At 40.2% G+C, this 21357-nt stretch overlaps 1 protein-coding gene and 1 long non-coding RNA gene across 2 annotated transcripts; one reads left to right on the top strand and one right to left on the bottom strand.

Annotated features, from left to right (window-relative positions):
* Nucleotides 1-1175: 1175 nt before the first annotated feature.
* On the bottom strand, nucleotides 1176-20522 carry LOC143856555 (uncharacterized). Its single transcript, XR_013238271.1, has 2 exons — nucleotides 20275-20522; nucleotides 1176-1470 (listed from the first exon to the last, which is right to left on the bottom strand). It is a non-coding gene; the product is annotated as an uncharacterized LOC143856555 (long non-coding RNA).
* LOC143856599 (uncharacterized) lies at nucleotides 10484-11011 on the top strand. Its single transcript, XM_077366863.1, has 2 exons — nucleotides 10484-10784; nucleotides 10872-11011. The coding sequence occupies exons 1-2, from the start codon at nucleotides 10484-10486 to the stop codon at nucleotides 11009-11011; spliced, it is 441 nt and encodes a 146-aa protein (XP_077222978.1).
* Nucleotides 20523-21357: the final 835 nt, after the last annotated feature.

The following is a 21357-nucleotide window of genomic DNA, read 5'->3' as shown; positions in this document are numbered from 1 at the left end:
ATTCTGTTCCTTGAGATTGAGAAGTGGGGGCGCTTGAGGCGCACTCTTTCCTTGGTTCTGGGGGCGATTTTGATTTCCCCTCTATTGATTCTGCTGCTGCACTGATGGCCTGGGTGGAACGGGTTGCCTCTGCTACTGTTGCTAGTGGTTGTTGTTGAAGTTCCTGTTGCCCTGATTTGCTACTGGTTGGGGATAGTGCTGCTGCATCACCGGTCCTTCAGCTCTTCGATACCCTGATTTGGGGCAGCTTTGTTCTTTATGATTTGGGTCTCCACAATTGTGACAAACATTCTGTGTCCTCCAGCTCTGCCCCTTATGGAACTTCCCACATGTAACACATGGAAATCTCAGAGCTAAACCGTCATATGTCCTTGGCGTCGTGGGAGTTGGTGCCTGGCATCGATTTCCTGCTGTCTGAACTCGGGCTACCTAAACAAGCCTCTCACTACGCTCTTCTACCTTGGCCTTTCTACAGGCCTTTGCTAAAGTTTGTGCTCCCAGGTTGATGATACTCACCATATAGAGGGGCGAAGACCATCAATGAACTTCATCACTCTGTCCTGCTCTATCACTGCATATCCTGGTGCATATCTGGATAACTCTCTGAATTTGGCCCCATACCGAGCACAGTCAACGATCCCTGCTTCAGTGATTGAAATTGAGACGTCAAAGCATGCCTCACATGTGAAGGGAAATACTGCGCATTGAACTGTGCCTTGAATTGCGCCCACATCTCATTTCTGGCGCCTGGGTAGTTCTGCTCAATGGTTCTCCACCAAATGCCAACCTCATCTTTCAACAAGAAAGAGGCAAGGGGAATCTTCTGAATGTCTTTGCAGTCCATCTTGACCCTCTCCTCCTTGTCAGTTATTTCCCTTCCTATGATATGTCTGCATATGGAAGATGAACACACGGAGGATTACATATAATTTCAAGCTCGAATAGAAGGAAACCTGGGGCGGTGTATGGTTCTATTGTCTAAGTTTCATCTATCTAACCCCTTTCTTAAGACGTATCCAAGACCCATGCAACCAGGTTCCTCACAGATTAAACTTGGCGGCTCTGATACCACAACTGTAACGACCCTGTTCCAACAACAGGGCCACTACTAGCAAAAGAAAACAAAGTAAAGCAAAACCACATGGATTTTTAAAAAATACATGACTAATAACATGTTTTAACTAAAAGGACAGTATTCTTATTCCAATAACCAATGGCCTATTACAATTTAAATTGAATAACTAAAACAAAATGAGTCCAAAGTACTGATAAAAATGAGTCCAGCATGAAAACAATTAAAACTACTAGAGGAAACCATCTACGAATCACATGAAAACAATTAAAACTACTAGAGGACATGACTATATCGTCATTTCCCAAACCATCTACGAATCACTCTCCCGCCTTGAATATGGGTCGCCCAGACTTGCTCTTTAGCGAAGGCGCTATCAGGCTCCTCCCTTATGAAATCTGGAGGGGGGAAACTAAGTTAATAAAGCAAGGTCATTTGCCTAAAAAGGAAACAAAAGTAACATAAATGACAATTCAGCATTATACATATGGTTCTCATGGCATTCACATATAATTTTTTAGAAACCGATGAAACATAACCGTTATTGCTAGGAACATAAAATTGCAATGACATGTGAAACCAATAGGAAAAAATAGCGAAATAAAGCAGATACAGGTACGTGGCCACATAGTGTCTCAGGAAACAAGAGTACTAAATAGAAGCCAATTAATATGTTTCGGGCATACAAGGGGTCGTCTATCAACATATGTATATATACAACGACCTCGTCACATTGTGGCCAACGAAAACCTATATATATATATATATATATATATATATATATATATATATATATATATGTATAGACATCCCATCCGTAGTATGGGGCAAAAAGAAAAATAAGAATAGTAAAGTCATTTATATATATCACATATGTCCTAAAAATACACATCCTATGTACAACATCTAATAGGGTTATACACAAGCAATTCAAGGAATACGAATACGAAGAGAATGCGAATGGGCATAGAAGACATAATATAATTACAAAATATCATCTATTGTAACCAGTGTGTCAGTTTTAGTCATCACTTGCCTTGCTCTTACTGGGTATGTGATATGATAAGGTCTTGGTCTGAAAGTAGGAGTGCTGAAAGTAAAAGGGTCTTTTTATCTCTCTTCCTCCTCTTTCTTTCTTCTCTTTTTCTTTCTTCTCTTTCACTCTCTTCTCTCTCTTTATTTTCTTATAATTCATTGCATTGTAGTTCTTTATTGACTTTACTGTTCTAGACATGTGCGGCAACGCATGTCACGAGGTGTTCGATATGAGTAAGCCATTATGGATAGCTTTCTTGATTATGTAATGGTTTCTAAAGTTTCATCTCGAAAATTTCATCATTTGCATAGATTTTTTTATAAGATTAAAAAATGTCATCATTTGCATATGTTTCCATATGTTTCTGTGATTTTACAAGATTTCCATGGAAACTGAAATATTTCCACTTCCTTGCTGACTGAAACCGAAATTTAAAACCTTGCCCACACCTTCAAGGTGAGATTCCTTGAATCCATGGTGAGACTCAACCATTTGTGACTAAACCATCTATCTCTATGTCTCTTATTACTGTTTCCCTTTGTCCCTCTGGTTTAGCTAGTTTCATTTGTGTTTTCAAAGTCTAAATTTAGGGCAATGATTTTTTCGCCCCCTGTAGGATGATGCCCCCCCCTTTTAACGTGATTTGACGTCAAAAGCGTTAAAGTCTGCCCACAATTCATGTTAGGTGCGCGCATCATCCTAGAGAGAGAGAGAGAGAGAGAGAGGGAATCATGTCCCTAAATTTATTATCTCCTTGTTGGTTTTGTGTTTCTATTCGTTGTTTTCTATCTTTCATTCCTTCTTTCGTATAGAATAATGACACTATTTTTGATATCTTATAGACGTTGTGAGGCGCTATGTTCTATTCTCTCTTTTTTATTTATTTCTATATTTCCCTTAGATTATCATTTATGGTTTTTTCCTTGTATTTCCATTCCCACTATAGATTTCAGCAATCCATGTTATCATCTTGTTGTCAGAAAATCTCAAATTTGCAATTCCTGCAAATTCTGCAAATTCTGGAATTTCATGCATTTTTTTTGTAGTTTTCTTGAGTTTCTTCCTTCCCATAGCTTCCCTACATCAGGTTCCCTAAGATCCAGTGGTGTGATGCCCTAGAGATCTATTTTCTTCATCTCATCTTATGTAAGCTTTCTTTTGGTGCTCTTTGTAAGCCCAATGGTTCCCACCTTGGCATTCCCATCTTATTTTGATGATTCCAATACACAAGTGATTTAAGATCACTAATGTGTTTGATTGTCTAAGTTGTAGATCTTAAATGTGCTAAGACAAGATTGCTTGGATTGAGGCCAAGAAGCCCTCATTGGACCACATTCGGAAGGCCAAAGACAACGGAGATCCAAGAAGGATAAAGACTTGAAGAATCGCATTGAAGATCAAAGTCTATTAGATTGTATAAAGATCCAACCTTAGTTTAGATTTTAAGAGGCATAAATAAAGTAATCTCTCACACCCCTAAAATGTTTAAAAGATTATCCTTGTGGTGTTCCAACAATGTGGAACCCTCATAACAATCCCAACTTGGTTGAGAGTTGGAAGCCCAATAAAACAGAATTGAAAATCTACTGCTGATAGGCTTCTCGGAGCTCCAAGCTCGGAACTCCGAGAAATCCTGGAGCTACGAGATTTGGTCCAGTAGAAATTTTCCAACTTCTGTTTGTATTCCCGGAACTCAGAGAAATTCTCGGAACTCCGAGACCACTATAACGGTCAGAATTATAGCCGTTGGGAATTTTCGCAGGAATTACCACAATGCCCCCAAACGGTCATATTTGGTTTTTCCTATATATATGGGTATTCTAAACATCCCAATGATCAATCTTAACACTCTAAAAACATACTTGAGCATCCTAAGAGTGATTCAAACTTGTTTATGCCTCTCATCCTCTAAGATTAGGATTTGGATCATAGGCTCAATTTGTACATCTTCTACAAATCTTGTAAACCCTTGTGAGGAATTTTAATTTCCTTCTTTCTTATTCAAGAAACTTGTATTGGGCGATCGGAATTGTAATCAGCATTGATATTCGCCGAAGTTAAGAAGATCATATAATGAAGCCACCAACAGGTTTGGTTGGTGGAGTGGAGTACGCCTCGCGTTTGGAGGACCGAACCACTTTAAATCTCGGGTGCACTCTCTCTTAATCTCTTGCTTTACATTTGTATTGTACCTTTAGATTTAACTTGTGTGCTTGAATTTCATCTTGATCTCTTAATCTTCAAAATTAGGTTTCAGTTTTTCAAAAGATTAAAACTTGTTAGCAACCTAATTTTTCACTCCTCATTTGTTGCCAATTCAGGACCACCCTTGGAATTTCACTTGGTATCAGAGCCTTGGCTCTTAAAAGATTTTCCTTTCTTAAAATCTTTGGTAAAGTTTTCTTTAAATTTCAACAAGGGAAAGATCATAAGATCTTTAGCAACTTTCTAATTGTGAAATGGCAAACAAAAATGGAACCGGACTTCCGGAAGGCCATTCCACAACTAGACCTCCTTTCTTTGATGGGTCCAACTATAGACATTGGAAGACAAGGATGCGCATCTATCTTCTTTCAATAGATGTTGAACTTTGGCATATTGTTGAAAATGGATACATTTTGCCTTACAAGCCATTTGAAGAATGGAATGTGGTAGAAAAAAGACATGCAAATTTAAATTACAAAGCTATAAACTCTTTGTTTTGCGCCTTATCTACGGAGGAGTTTAATAGAGTAGCTCTTTTTTATTCCGCCAAGGTTATTTGGGATACTCTTGCCGTTACCCACGAGGGAACATCGCAAGTCAAGGATTCCAAAATAAACTTGTTAAAGAGCAAATATGAAATGTTTAGAATGGATCAAAATGAAAGTATTTCCGAAATGTATACCCAATTTTCTAAAATTTCTAATGAATTAGCTAATCTTGGTAAATCTTATCCTACTGATGAGCTTGTGAGTAAGTTGCTTAGGTCTCTTCCTCCATATTGGGATCCAAAGGTAACCGCCATACAAGAATCAAAGAATCTCAAGACGCTAACCATGGAGGAGCTTGTAGGATCTCTTATCACTCATGAGATGCTCCTCACTAGCCGACAAGAGGAGAAGAAGCCAAAAGAGAAAGAAAAAGAGAGTAGATCCTTAGTACTCAAGGTGAAAGCAGACTCATCATCATCAAGTGAGGCGGATAGTGATGAAGAAGAAGCTTTAAGAAAATTTAAAAGCTTATGGAGAAAGAAGCATAAAAAGGATAAAAAGAAGAAGAAAGAAGAAAGTGAAGTAGAAGGAGGAATAAGGTGTTACAATTGTAAGAAGACCGGACACAAAAAATCGGAATGCCCTCTTCTCAACTCATCTTCCTCGAAGTACATGGGAGAGAAGAAGGATTGGAAGAAGGACAAGGTTCTTGCAGCCGCTTGGGATGCTTTGAGCACCTCGGGACAAAGCTCAAGTGAAGGGGAAGCAAAAAAGGATGATCTTTGCCTCATGGCACTCTCCCATGAAGTTGAGGTAAATTCTAATCTCTCTTATAATTCATCAAGTAGTGATAGTGAAAAAATATCTTATGATAAATTGTGCTCAACCTTGCATTCTCAAATTTCAAAAAATAAAGTTAAAAAAAAATCTATTTCTACATTAGAAAATGAACTTGATGTTTTGAAAAATGAGTCATCTTCTTCCATATCAAAATCTCAAGCACAAATTAAAAATTTTAAACTTGAGATTAAAACCCTTAAGGGTTGTTTGGATGAGAAAACTTGCCGTTCATGAGCTGGTAAAGTCAAGATCAATCAACTGGGATCGGATCGCCACACCCGGCTTTTTCCTTGTGAAAAAGAAAAGAGTCGCTTTCCTTACTGACTGAACACCTTCCCCATCTCTATTTGTTTAACTTCAAGATGTGGCAAGCTCTTCTAAGTCTTATGAAGATGACACTAATGATTTTCTAAATCAAATAACTCATCTTCATAATGAAAATGAAAGGTTAAGATTATGTCTCCATGGAGTCCTAAATGGTGATAAAATAATTGACATAATCTTAAAGAAAGCTAGTCATAGACCTAATCATACATTTTATGATATGACTAGCTTATCTAACCCTCATGTTAGATGCCATTATTGTGAAATAAATGGTCATTACCAATTCCAATGTGCATCTAAGATTAGGGATTGTGGTGGAACCAAGAAAGCTTGGGTTCCCAAAGCCCCCATATGATTTTCATCATATGTGCTTAGATTAGGCGCTTGCCTTTAAAATTGTATATCTTTATCTTTGAATTTTAAAAACCCCTCTTGTATTGAATTTGTTTTCCAAATAGGGAGAGTTCTTTGTTTGTCTTTTTCCTTGAAAAAGAGGGAGATTAAAATTGTAGATTTTATCCCTTTAATTTTTCTTTTACCCCATCTTTTTGATAGATGACAAGGGGGAGAGAAATCTAATGTAAGAAAATATATGCATGCTTTTATTGAAAATATCTTGTGCTTGTCATCATAAAAAAGGGGGAGATTGTAAGCCCAATGGTTCCCACCTTGGCATTCCCATCTTATTTTGATGATTCCAATACACAAGTGATTTAAGGTCACTAATGTGTTTGATTGTCTAAGTTGTAGATCTTAAATGTGCTAAGACAAGATTGCTTGGATTGAGGCCAAGAAGCCCTCATTGGACCACATTCGGAAGGCCAAAGACAACGGAGATCCAAGAAGGATAAAGACTTGAAGAATCGCATTGAAGATCGAAGTCTATTTAGATTGTATAAAGATCCAACCTTAGTTTAGATTTTAAGAGGCATAAATAAAGTAATCTCACACACCCCTAAAATATTTAAAAGATTGTCCTTGTGGTATTCCAACAATGTGGAACCCTCATAACAATCCCAACTTGGTTGAGAGTTGGAAGCCCAATAAAACAGAATTGAAAATCTGCTGCTAATAGGCTTCTCGGAACTCCGAGAGAATTCTCGGAGCTCCGAGCTCGGAACTTCGAGAAATCCTCGGAGCTCCAAGATTTGGTCCAGTAGAAATTTTCCAACTTCTGTTTGTATTCCCGGAACTCCGAGAGAAATTCTCGGAACTCCGAGACCACTATAACGGTCAGAATTATAGCTGTTGGGAATTTTCACAGGAATTACCACAATGCCCCCAAACGGTCATATTTGGTTTTTCCTATATATATATGGGTATTCTAAACATCCCAATGATCAATCCTAACACTCTAAAAACATACTTGAACATCCTAAGAGTGATTCAAACTTGTTATGCCTCTCATCCTCTAAGATTAGGATTTGGATCATAGGCTCAATTTGTACTTCTTCTACAAATCTTGTAAACCCTTGTGAGGGATTTTGTTTTCCTTCTTTCTTATTCAAGAAACTTGTATTGGGCGAGTGTTCGGAGAAGCGTAGCCCACTCTCCGTGGTGAAGATTGCCACCAACGTTAAAGGCGATCGGAATTATAATCGGCATTGATCTTCGCCGAAGTTAAGAAGATCATATAGTGAAGCCATCAACGGGTTTGGTTGGTGGAGTGGAGTACGCCTCGCGTTTGGAGGACCGAACCACTTTAAATCTCGGGTGCACTCTCTCTTAATCTCTTGCTTTACATTTGCATTGCACATTTAGATTTAACTTGTGCGCTTGAATTTCATCTTGATCTCTTAATCTTCAAAATTGGGTTTCAGTTTTTTAAAAGATTAAAACTTGTTAGCAACCTAATTTTTCACTCCTCATTTGTTGCCAATTCGGGACCACCCTTGGAATTTCACTCTTCTTGTTGTAAACTTGAAATCGTGTTTGTTTTTGCAATTCTAAGATTCAAAGGTCTTGTGGGACATTTCTTTGAGCATTAAAGGCTCTAATGATCAACTTTTATCTTAATTCCTATGGACAGATTGCATTAATTTTGTCCAAAGCCTTCTCAATTTTGCGATTTAAAGGTTCTTGTGAGTTACTATTTTTGCTCTAGAGCATACTTAAAACATACACTCAAAATCCTTAATCGATTGAATCTGATTGTTTTTTCATACCATAAAAAATATAATACCTTGGTTTTCTTAACTAGTTCTGATGTCTTAATATGAGAGTAGGATGTCCAAGGGAGAATTGACGGAAACACAGAGAGACCGGTTGATGACTAATCGATTTATCAGAATTTTGTCACATGACAGTAGGATTCTCATGATCTATAAGCTATGCTAGTGGAACAGATTTGAACCTATGAGTCATGCAGGAGATCTCATGAAAAGGGTCAAAGTGGACATACTAGATTTTAATGGGAGCACTATCTCAAAAGTATTCCTTGATTGCCTACCTGCCATAGAAGAATATTTTGACTGGTACGACACTATCAATAACCAAATAGTGAGACCTCCTACAATGAAGATATGGTGGAGGAATGTTGAACTGAGACTTCAAAAGTTAGAGCAACCACCTATAACTCATTGGGAAGAGATGGAGAACCAGTTAAAGGATACATATATTTACTGGAAATGTTTCAGAGAAATGAGTATTGCTTAGATGTGGTGAAAGGTTAGAGAGTGGAGAAAATGAGAAGACAAAGAATAGTCCATGATGGTGGTGGAGGAGGGAATATGATCTGTATTCCCTCCTCCACCACCATATCAATTCAAGGAAACTATAGCACCGTCGATAAAGGAATGAGAGGTTGCAAAAAAGATTGTAGAGAAACTTCTTGATACAACTCTTTTATCGAATCAAGCGTGTTCAAAGGTTTGCAAAGGGGTTAGCCAATTGAATATTACTATTATGTTTTAAGGCACTCAATTGAGTTTATAATAAAGATGGGACCCTCAATTTCCCAAGACCTGTTAAGTGGGGGGAGAGTTAAGTCATTGAGTTTAGAGGGGGTTCTTATTTTTGTGGGAGCCTTTTTGAGGTTAGGGTTTTAGCCTAGTGGGCACATGAGTCCTGTGTTTATGTCGTAGGAAGTTTCTAGGCTTGTGTGAGAGAACTCTATATATTATAAAGACCTTATGGTCATCATTGTTTATGTTATATTATGAATGAATGAAAAAGAACATTGTTTGTGCAAACTTTGGATGAGTGGTTCTCCGTTGATCTTGGTGTGATGCCTCAATCAACCTAGAGGTGTGATGCCCTAGGATCTAGTGGTGTGGTGCCCTAAAGATCTATCTTTTTCTTTCTCATCTATATAAGTTATTTCTCAACCTTATCTCTAATTCTTTTCTTTTTATATACTTAAAATTATTGCTGTTTTTGCAATTCTAGGATTCAAAGTTCTCCTTGGATACTGCTTTTGATGTCTTGATACTGAAGGTTCTAATGATCAACTTTGATCTTAATTCTCTAGATTGCATTAATTCTGTCGTCTCTGTTTGTTTCTATTTTGAGATTTAAAAGTTCACTTGAGTTACTGTTTTTTTATCTAGAGAATACTAAAGGTTAGAAATATGCACCCAAGACCCTAAATCGACTGGATCTGGTTGGATTCTTTATTCCATCGAAAATATTAAAACTTGGTTTTCTCTGCTAGTTCTGCATCACTTGTTGTGAGCACCACTTTTTGATTGGTGGCAGTAGATACTGAACCAAAATTAATGACAAAAACGGAATTCACATTATATTACATGCACGTGTTGTAGTTGTGCCATTTTGCTAGTCAAACAATCTTAAAACTTCCAACAAGTAAAAACCTATCCCTTGCATTTCTCAAGCAGCGCTTTGTTAGCAAAGATTCCAAGACCAATGATAAAAGCTATCACATGGTTTGTTATACTACTATAATTTGTTCATTTGTCCCTCTCTCAATCTAAAGGGTGAAAATAAGTTTCACATATTTTATTTACTACAGAATAATGAAAGCAGATCCTCAAGGGAAAGAGTGTCACATGCCATCTGTTATTTCTATGTAAAGACAAAATTACCGTATAGATTTCCACATTTTTGGTGCCTATTTGCTAATGTGAAATGCTAATCACCTCTTAGATGGCACATGAAAGTTTCCATTAATAAAATAAACTGAGAATTGGAAAAGATACTTGTATATAATGTTCTATGAAATTGTTGTCCATGTGATACTGTGATATGGATGTGCACAGATATAGATTGTTGGAAATATAAACCAATTAAATACTATGTATTGGAATGTAGTGAGAGTTGGAAAGTCGGTTTTGAAAGTCTAACAGAGTTATTGCTTGATTTGACTAGTCTAGAAGTACTCAATAGCTAGAATGTTCTCATGTATTTTATTTTATATATCCATGTATGGCAATCAAAAAGGACTGAGAGAAAAAGAAATATAATTTTAATCTCCTCATCTCCTTCCTCTCTAAAAAGTTTATCTTTCTTCATTTTTATCTCTAACATTGTGGTATCAGAGCTATGGCAAAAAATACAACAATGTCCTCCGATTTTCCGGTTCCCCAACTTAGTGATAAAAAATATGAAAATTGGTGTATTCAAATGAAAGCTTTGCTTGGCTCCCAAGATCTGTGGGATGTGGTAGAGAATGGCTACACCGAACCTGAAAATGAATCGGCGTTGACAAATGCTCAAAAGGAGGCCTTGAAGACCTTAAGGAAGAAAGACAAAGCGGCCTTGTACCTCATCTACCGAGCTCTAGATGAAGGCACTTTTGAGAAAGTTGTGGCTGCCACCACCTCCAACGAAGCATGGGACATGCTCAACAATGCTTTTAAAGGTGTAGAAAAGGTGAAGAAAATTTGCCTCTAAACTCTTCAAGGAGATTTTAAGTCTCTTAGAATGAAGGAATCTGAAGCTATTTCAGATTATTTCACAAGGGTCCTTGCCGTTGTAAACCAATTGAGAAGAGATGGTGAAAAAATTGAAGATGGGCGAGTTGTAGAAAAAATTCTACGTTCATTGGACGCAAAGTTTGATTATGTTGTTGTAGCTATAGAAGAATAAAAAAATTTGGAGGAAATGTCAATAAATGAACTTATGGGTTCATTGCAAGCACATGAACAACGGCTTATGAAGAAAAAGGAGCCGATTGAAGAGGTGCTTCAAACAAAGCTCACCATTAAGGATGATGAAGAAAGCTCGAAAGGAAGCAACAACCAAAGAGGTCGTGGGCGAGGATGGAATCGTGGCCGTGGAAGAGGCCGCGGACGTGGTCGAGGCCAAAGAGGAGGCCGAGGAGAAGATCAACAAAATTTTCAAAAATATAACTATCGAGGTCGAGGAGGACGTTCCCGAGGAGGCATGGCAAGAAATCAACGGTATGACACTTCTAAAGATCGTTGTTATAATTACGGAAAATTTGGCCATTATGCATCGGATTGTTGGTACAAAGATCAAGTTGAAGAAAAATCAAACCTTGTAAAGGAAGATGAAGATGTACTATTATTATCATGTGATGGCGACACTGGCAACCAAGATGCGTGGTATTTGGATACCGGTGCAAGCAACCACATGTGTGGAAGAAAAGAACTCTTTGTTGAGTTGGATGAATCACTGAGAGGCCAAGTTTCTTTTGGAGACAACTCAAAGACTTTGGTGAAAGGCAGAGGTAAAATTTTCATCCGTTTAAAGAATGGATCTCATCAATTTCTTCATGATGTCTATTACGTGCCGAATATGAAGAAAAAGCTTGGGACAATTACTTGAGAAGGGTTATAATATTTTTATGAAGGACCGAAGCCTAATATTGAGAAATCAACAAAATCATTTGATCACAAAAGTTGATATGTCAAAGAATCGAATGTTTGTGTTAAACATCAAGAATGAAGTTGCAATATCCCTCATTCCCGAACGATCCCTTGTATTTCGAACTTTAGGTCATGGAGACAACATGTTCACTTCAATAGTGAACTCGAGTGGTATAACTGGTTAGGAACCCGTGCAAATGATGATTTCTATTGGAGAATCCCAAGATCTGATACTTTTACCATGAGTACTGCCAGAACCAAATACGTTTGTATCCTTGGTTTAGAGGACACATCTTTCTACATTCTTCATTGAATCATGCGTCAGTATAGAGGAAAGCAACGGCCGTGGGAACCTCTCGTTTCTATCCACCTGCAGAATTCAGTCAAAGCATAGCCAAAACTGTGTATACCGCATGGGAAAATCGGAGAGTAGTCTCCATGCACAACATCTATGTTCCTCGTGAAGACAGGAAACATCCATATTACTACTCAACGCTTCTCTCGCACATCCTTTCAGATGCTGAGCCTTCAGAAGCTCCATAGCTCCCTGCTATCTTCCTCACGGTTCAGAGCTACCAGTTGATGGATTAGTTTCATACAGAAGATATCAAGTTTTCTTTCTTTTTTTGCAAAATCTTGTAAAAATGTTGTTAGAAGTCAGTCTAGCACAGGCCTGTGAATAAAATAAGATAATTCTATGAAAAATCTTGTTTGTAATCTTCAAAATTGTCTGCATTACTCTTCTCCTTGCATGGAAGAAGTTCTAAAGCTAGTATATATTCTCATCTGCAGGTAGAAAGTTCATACACTTGAAACCATTGGACCTAGGAAAGTAAAAGCCTGGCCGAACCGATTCTCGTCTAGTGAGAACCTCAGAACTACTTAGTTCTTTATTTCCTACTCATTTAGTAGAAATTTCATAACCATCTAGTCCTTCAACTCCTTTTGCCATTATGGGAGAACCCACGGATCAATCCAAGGACATTCAGGATCTGCAACAGTCAATAGCGTAGGATCTGCAATAGCCAATAGCGCCAATGTTGGATCTCTTTCTGCAAGAAAGACTTCGGATCAGGCAACAGAACTTGACTCCCCTCCCCCTACGTCACATGGTCGTTCATTATTTCGCAAGTCTAAAGTGCTTCATAGACACCGAAAGCAAAATAGCGACCCTCATGGTTCATAGATGGATTTCTGAGGCTCGACTTTATACGAAGACTATTGTTCAGAAACCTCCCGTACCCAAAGAAGTTAACATGACGAAGGAACTTGCAGATGCTTCTGAACCACCTATTGTCTAGCAACAAAGTGGTGCACCCCAAGGGCCTCACATTGTGAAAAATCTCTAAGGGAATTCATTCCCTTACCCACCAATCTTTCCTCCATCATGAGGGTACTTCTCCAGCAGAAGAAGTTGTTCTTACTCGCACCCCTCAGCCTCCTAACCTTCTGCCAAAAAGTTGGAATAGCAGAGAGTACTGTGAGTATCACCAAGGTAGAGGACACCTAACCGATAGATGTCTCACTTTGAAACATGCGATCCAGGACCTTCTTGAGAAGAAATAGCTCGTCCTCCCATTGGAGCCAAACTCCGAATCAATGTAAACGAGCCCGATGAGGACGTGTCAGTCAGTTCTTCTTCTGATGTATCTTATCTTGCATATCAATGAAAAGAACTTTCTCTGTACTCACCTTTGTCTCTTAATCCTTCTGAAACAAATGCTTTAAATAATAATGAACAACCCTTCTCGGACGAGGATGCCAACAAAACTCCCCTCGAGATTAAAGAGTTAGTCAAACGAGAGGAGGAGCGTCGAGCAGAAGCTTTAGAAGATGAAGTTGAAAATATTAACATCGGCAGTGAATCCCTGCTTCAGGAGATAAAGATTAGTAAAACCTTATCCCTTGAAGTGCGTGCGGAATTAATCAAATTGTTAAAAGAATTCAAAGAGGTCTTCGCCTGGTCATACGAAGATATGCCAGGATTAAGTGAGGAAATCGTCCAGCACCATATCCCTCTCTTTCTAGAAACTAAGCCGAAGAAGCAGAAGCTCAAAAAAATAAGACCTAAATGGGTCCTCAAAATCAGAGATGAAGTGATCAATCAATTGAAAGAAGGATTTCTAGAGATTGTCACATATCCCGTACGGTTAGCAAACATCGTTCCAATTCCTAAGGAGGACGGAAGAATACGGTGTTGTGTTGATTTCAGAAGATCTGAACAAAACCAATTCAAAGGATGATTTCCCTTTGCCTCACATTGACATTCTGGTTGATAACACAGCAGGTCATGCTTTGCTTTCATTTAGGATGGATTTTCTGGGTACAATCAGATAAAGATGGCTCCAGAAGACAAGACCAAGACAGCATTCCCTATGCAGTAGGGAACCTATTGCTATAGGGTGAAGCCGTTCGGTCTCAAGGATGCCAGCGCAACCTATCAAAAGGCTGCTCTTACATGACTTGATTCACAAGGAAGTAAAGGTGTACGTCGATAATATGATCGTCAAAGCAACGACTAGAGCAGAACATGTTGAAGCCAAGAAGTGTATTTTCGAAGAAACTTCAGAAAAACTATTAGGTCTCCTCGTCAACCATAGAGGAATTGAAATAGATCCTGCCAAAATCAAAGCATTCCAAGAGATGCCGTCTCCAAGAACAGAAAAAGAAATCAGAGGTTTCTTGGGAAAAGTTCAGTACTTGAGCCGCTTTATAACTCAACTTACCAGTACATACGAACCAATTTTTAAACTTTTAAAGAAGAATTCTTCCAAGCAATCTAACCATGAATGTCAAGAAGCCTTTGAAAAGATCAAAGATTGCTTATTGTCTCCGCCAGTATTAACACTTGCAGTCGTTGGATGATATTTTCTTGTATCTTTCAACCACTGACACTTCTCTCGGATGTATGTTGACACAAGAAGATCCTCAAAGAAAGAGAGAAATGGCAGTTTATTATCTCAGCAAGAAGATGTTGCAGTGTGAACTGAATTACACTCCGTTGGAGAAGACTTGTCTAGCATTACTATGGGCGACTCAAAGCCTCAGACACTACTTGTTATCTCAGAAGATTCTCCTCATATCTCGAATGGATCCGTTAAAGTATCTGTTTGAAAAACCCGCTCTGGTCGGCAGGACCGCTTGTTGGTTGTTGTTGTTGTTGTTGTTGTTGTTGTTAGAATTCGACATCACATACATCACTCAGAAATCTATCAAAGGCAGAGTCGTTGCAGAACATTTAGCTGATACACCTACTGAAGATGCAGAGCTGAGCCATAAATTTTCAGAGAGGGGGATAGGGTGTTTAGAGAATGCCGAGCTCTTGTCTTTGATCATAGGGAAAATTTTAGACCTAACTGGTCTGGCCCCTACATCGTTGATGAAATCCTGTCTGGAAAAGCCTTAAGACTTTTTGACTAAAATGGAGAAAGAATGTTAGAGCCTATCTATCTCGATCAAGTCAAAAGATATTATTCACGAATATCAAATGCCTCTGTGCACCGATCAGAGCCTAAAATGATTCACCTACAAAAATAAAAAACCCTTTGAAGATGCCTTCAAGCCCCGAACTACGCGGACCTGATCCCAATCTCTTTAGGGTACGTAAGGAGCCTAATCATTTTAGGTTCGGTCACCTTTGGCAAAGACAACAGAATTCATTCGCTTCAATATATTTAAATCATTTTCCCTTAGCAGAAAAGCTTCGAACTACACGGACCTGATCCCAACCTTCCTTGGGTACACAGGCAACCTGACAAAAATTCAGGTTTGGTCACATTTGGCAAAGCCAAACTATCCAATTAGTATTCCCGCAAAAAGTCTCGAACTACACGGACATGATCCCAACCTTTTCTTGGTGTACGTAGGCAACCTGATTATCTCAGGCTCGGTCACCGTTGGCAAAACCAACAAACCTTCTTTCAAATCTCCAACAGGACAGCCTCGAACTACATGGACCTGATCCCAACCTTCCTTGGGGTACATAAGCAGCCTGTTGAATGTAGGTTCGATCACATCCTGCAAAACATCCCAAAAATCTTCAAGACTTCACAAGCAAGTCTTCCCAATATTCAAAACAAGAAGATCTGAAGATCCGCTAGGTCGAAAATCTGAAAAGGCGACTTAGGCAAAGTTTAGGGTCATCGACCTGTAGAAATGAAGAATAAAAAATGTGTTTCTAGCAAAACTCAGGGTGCCAATGGTCCACTAAGTTGAAAACCTGCAAAGGGCAACCTAGCTGTTGGAAAGGCGTGCCTTTGAAAAGATCGAGCGAAGCACTCTTTGATCTGAAACAAAATGCATTAATACTTCGAACAATCTAAAGGGTCTTTGAACCATGATTGAAAAACTGGGGACAGGGAACACTGCCCATGAACAAATATGTTCAAACTCATCCTCTAAGGTTCGACCTACCTAAAATAAATCAAAAGCATTTGTTTCAGAAAAGTTCGAGCCGCCTTCCTTTCTTCCTGACAAAAATATTCACGAAAAAGCAAAGCTCCTTTCCCCAGCAAAGCCATTACCTAGCAAAGGTAATCATACGTTGACGGAAAACACATCGGACCTCTCCCCTACAGGAAGGAATCAGGGTCCAGCATGGTACTTATTGCACGGAAGAAGAATATTCAGAAAAATGTATTCTCTTGTTCAAAGATTCTCAAAGTGTGTCCTCTTTCTTTCATTGCAATGAAATTGCCTTTGTTCCTTATTTTATGTCAAACTCTCTCTTTCTTTGGGAATGCATATACTAGGGGCATTTTGTATTATTGGTCATAGAAAGGTATGACTAATAATATAAAATGTTTAATCAAATTATCAATAAAACCACGTAAGGGGCATTTTGCATTTTTAGTTGTTCGCTAATGTGGATCCCGTCCCGAGGGGGGGTGGTCCCACGAGGGTGTGGCTTACGATGATGATGATAGCTCCTTTGTCCATTAGATTTGAATATGATTGCTTTTTTTCACAAATTTAGGATAAAAGTCCTAACTTCACGAAAGAAGCAACTGACCAGAGTCGCCACCTAGATTAGGGATCTAGGACCCATGATTAACTCTGTTAATTTGGTCTACGTTTTGAATTCTGGGTAAGTTACCTGATTACGAAGTCGAAAGGTGTACCACGCGAAGTGTACAGCACCGATCTTGCCTAACTTTTTAAAATTTTTAATTATTCAGGTTTAACTAAGGGGGTGAATGTGAGTTTTATTTTAGAAATCTAAACATTACTAATGATTTGGCCGTTCACAGTTTAGACTCATGCGGGCCAGGAGTAATGATCCTAAATGCCTAGCTAGAATGCTTAGATGCCTATATGAGTGACTTGACATTTTATGAGATTTGATGAGATTTAATTTAAGTTGAATTTGATTAATTGATTTGACTTAAAATGACCTATGCTATATGAACCTAGATCTAATGCAATGGACCTAAGTTGCATTTTCAGTATATTTGAGAAGTTTGGGCTCTGAGATTCTATTGGGGAACCTAAAGTGCAACCTCTAAGTTTAGAACCTAAAAGATTTTTTACAATTGATCTTGAATTGTGATTTTCCAATTGGGTGAAAGTTCTTAGGTTCTTTAAGGCTTTCAAATTCCAAAGAGTTCCAAATTCAAACAAAATAACTAAACATGCAATTTCTACCAAAGACAATTAACATGACATTTTTAAGTGACGAAACATGTAAAGAAACTAAACATAGGAAGCAAAATAACTAATCATGCAAAATGACCAAAGAACTACACATGCAATCAGTGACTTGAGAATGGGAGAAGGGATAAAAAGAGGGGTGGAAGGGACGGAGAACGGTGTGAGAGAACAGGAAGGATGGGGAAAGGTGCGGCTGAACTTGGTTTTGCCAAGTTGCCTATGTACCCCGTCGTGGGGATCAAGCCATACGTAGTTCCAATTGGTGGTTGAGATTGAGAATTGGGATTGGGATTGGGATTAGCTTTGGAAGCTAGGATTTGAGAATTAGAGACTTGGATGGGGAATTTTGAATTGGAAACTTGGGATTAGCTCCGAAGGATTGAATGACAAGGTCATCAAAAGAGATGGACTTATAGATTCGGGCATAGGAATGTAACTCGGTTGGGGTCTAGGGGTGCAACCTGGTTGGACAACGGTAGGTGTGGCTGAATTAGGCACGTGACTCGGGTGAGTCAAGGGGCGCAACTCGGGTTAGGATCGGGATAACTCGGGTTGACTTGGGTTAACTTAGGTTGAGCCGGGTTAAGGTCCGGTTGGTTTAAGGTGGAAAGATTGGGTTTTGTGTAGCTTAGACCCGGTCGGGACGGGGTTGAACCGGGTTGGGTTGGGGCTGAACCGGGTTGGGTTGGGGCTGAATCGGGTTGGGTTGGGTTAGGTTTGATCATGTTGGGTGGGGTTGGGGGGCACGGATCAGGTTGGGTTGGGTTTGATTATGTTGGGTGGGGTTGGGTCACGGATCAGGTTGGGTTGGGTTGAGTTGGTTGAGTTGGACGTGGGTTAGAGGTTGGGTTCAGTGGAGTCAAGTAGGGTGAAGTCTGGCTATAGAATTAGGGTCCGGGTTGGGTTCTGATTATAGGCTTTTATGTGGGTCTAGGTTGCGGGTCCGGGCTTACTTTTGGGTAAAGATTAGGTTGGGTTCGGTGTGCGGTTTAAAGCGGGTTCATGTTCGGGTTCCGGGTTTGGGTGGGGATGCGACCTTGGGTTACGGGGTCCGGATTGGATTGAGTCGGATCCGGTTAAGGGTTCAACTTGGTTGGGTAGGGTTGAACCGGATGAGTTGGGGTTGAACCGGGTTGGGTGGAGTTGAACCGGGTAAAGGCTGATCCGTGTGGGTTGGGGTTGACCCTGGTTGAGTCGGATTGGGTTTGGGCTGAACCAGAATGAGTCGGATTGGGTTTGGGTTAGATCCAGGTTGGAACGGTTGGGGTGGAATCCGGTTTGGGTTGAATGAACCGTATGGGTTAAGGTCACGAGTTAGGGCCGGGTTGAGTTGGGTTGGACCGGGCTGATCCAGGTTGGGGTTCGGGCGGTACGGTTCGGGTTGGATTGGTTAGGGGTGAACCCAAGTCGCGCTTGGGAATGGGGCTGTTGGGCGATGAGGGAGGGGTAGGGCGCTGTTTGTGTGAGTGGGGAGAGGGTGCGAGGGCTGTAGGTGTGAGGGTATAGGTAGGGGTAAGGGTTGGGCGGTTGGATTGATTTGATTGGATTGGTTGGATTAGGTTGAACCGATTCGGGGCTGAACCGGGTTGGGGTAGGGTTGTGGGTCCGAGTTGGGGCTGAACCGGTGTTGGGTTCGGTTGGGTTAGGTCCAAGTTGGACCGGGTCAAATTAGGTTCAGGTTGTGGTTCCGGGCTCGGGTTTGAGACTGTAGGTGGTTGTGCAGGTTCGGATTCGGGTTATGGGTTCAGGCTGAATCGAGTTGGGACGGGTTGGGTCCGATTGGACGGGGTCGTACCCAAGTTGTGCTTGGGAGTGGGCTGTTGGGCAGTGAGGGAGGGGTAGGGCGCTGTTTGTGTGGGTGGGAGAGGGTGCGGGGGTTGTCGGTGTGAGGGTATGGGTAGGGGTAAGGGTTGGGCTGCGTGGGTAAGGGTCCAGCTTGGGTTGTAAGTTGGGGTGCGGCCTTGAGGTATGGGTACTGATTTGGGTTGGGGTAGCCAAGGGTACAAGTCGGGTTCAAATGGGTTGACTCAGATTAACTTAGATTGGCTAGGTTGAGTGGTTTAAGTGGGTTGGGCCCGGTTGGCTCGGATTGGGTAAGGTGGGTTTAGGCAGGTTGGGTCGAGCTTGTTGTGTTGGGTTGGTTTAGATAGATTAGGTTATAGCTATGGGTAACTCCAAATAAGTCAGAGGAATTAAATATGAAGAGGCATGGATATTGAGCCATGGGACATGATATCCATGGTTATTTGGATAATGAGTCATAGGATAGAGGATTTGGGATCAGAATTACACTCGGCTAGGGTTGAAAGGGTGGAGTGGGATGGGGGTTAGATGAATATGCATTGACATGGGATGGGATAGATAGACCATGGGTGTAGGACATAGACGTAGTCTGGATGCGTTGATGATAGGCTGGAAATAGAATATTGTTCATGGGGGTGGGCTAGGTCGAACCAGTGAGGGTTGAGTCAGATTGGATTCGGGTTGTGGGGTTCGGTTGTTGGGTCGAGTTGGATTGCGGTCCGGGTTGGACTCGGGTTCTGTTCCGGCTTGAGTAATGGGCTGATGCAGAGTAGGAGTGGGTTGCGGGTTTGGGTTTGTGGTTCAGGTTGCGGGGTCGGGGGCTGATTGCGGGTTTTGGGTTCAGGGACTGGTTTTGGGTTGGGACGGGTTGCGGGTCGTGGTGTGGGTAGGGGTAGGGGTAGGGTCTTGGGTTTTGGTTTGGTTAACACAAAAGATTTTGAGTTACATGGGATACCTTTAGAATAGAGAGGGATTGGGAACCGCAAGGCAAAAGAGAAAAAGAAGAAGAAGACATATTTATATAAAATTCTTTAGGACAAATTACAAGAAACATGGAAATTGGCCTACCTCTTTCCAGAGTTTGAAGTCGATCCTCCCTTCTTCGCTTTTCTTGAATTTCCTCTCTTGAAAGTCGGTAGAGAACACGGATAGGCTTGAGAAAGATGAATTGAGGAAGGTAGAGATATGGACAAATTTCTTGAGCAGGGAAAGGGGAATGGGCGAATTTTCTATATAGGCTTTCTTGGAGTATTCTTGATTTTTTTTTCTCTGTCTTGGGATGGAGGGATGAAAGGATATTTAGAGGTGAAGGTCACTTTGAGTTGCCATGTTGGAGCCCAAGAGAAGCGATGGTTGAGATTAAAAGATTGCAATTTAGAAGGCAAGGCAATGGTGGATGAGACAAGGAGCTAGAATGTTCTTTTCTCTATTTGGAAAACATCCATATTGGACACAACCTTGGGTAGAATGGTAAGTATTTGTGCGGCAAGGATTAAACACAAAGATTTTAGAAACAATTCAAGGTCTAAGATGGTGCCATTTGTCTTTCAAATCTTTGTGAATTGGAAACAAATTTGGAGGACAAAGAAAATGTCCAAATTGGTTGCTTTTGTAGAGAATGGCAATGGTTTGGGTGGTTGAGATCAATTGCCATCTTTAGGAGATCGAAAGAGTGGACGAGATGATGCCTCCAATTCTCATGGAATCTTTTGCAAAGAGATGAGATGAGGTTGTAAAAAAAACGTTGACCCCAAGCCTTGCCCCACGTTTTCTCATGTGTGGAGGAGAGAGAGAGAGAGAGAGAGAGAGAGGGAGAGAGAGAGAGAGAGAGAGCACACTCGCGAAAACAGAAAAATATCATTTTTCGGAGATTTTGGCGTCCGATTTCAATAATTTTTTCGCCTTCGGAATCCTTGATTTCTCCTCTTTTATTTAAGCCCAATATTGCCATAGAAATACTGATTTTAATTTTTTTAACCAATGAGGGCCCTCGATCTCCATCGATGGATCGCTTTTCCAAAATTGGGCAAATCAGTGATCCAAACGAACCAACCGACTCGATCAATCTTGGATCAACGATTAAAACTATTAAACCAAGATATCAAAGCCAATTAAGACAATAAAAAGTTCTGTTATTGATGATTTAATGGG

This window comes from Tasmannia lanceolata, unplaced genomic scaffold (assembly GCF_043159265.1).
Source record: "Tasmannia lanceolata isolate RefF3 unplaced genomic scaffold, GAP_Taslan_0.1 ptg000023l, whole genome shotgun sequence".
Taxonomy (NCBI): domain Eukaryota; kingdom Viridiplantae; phylum Streptophyta; class Magnoliopsida; order Canellales; family Winteraceae; genus Tasmannia; species Tasmannia lanceolata.
Note: the sequence above shows the minus strand (reverse complement) of the source record. Positions and strands in the feature narration are given on the sequence as shown.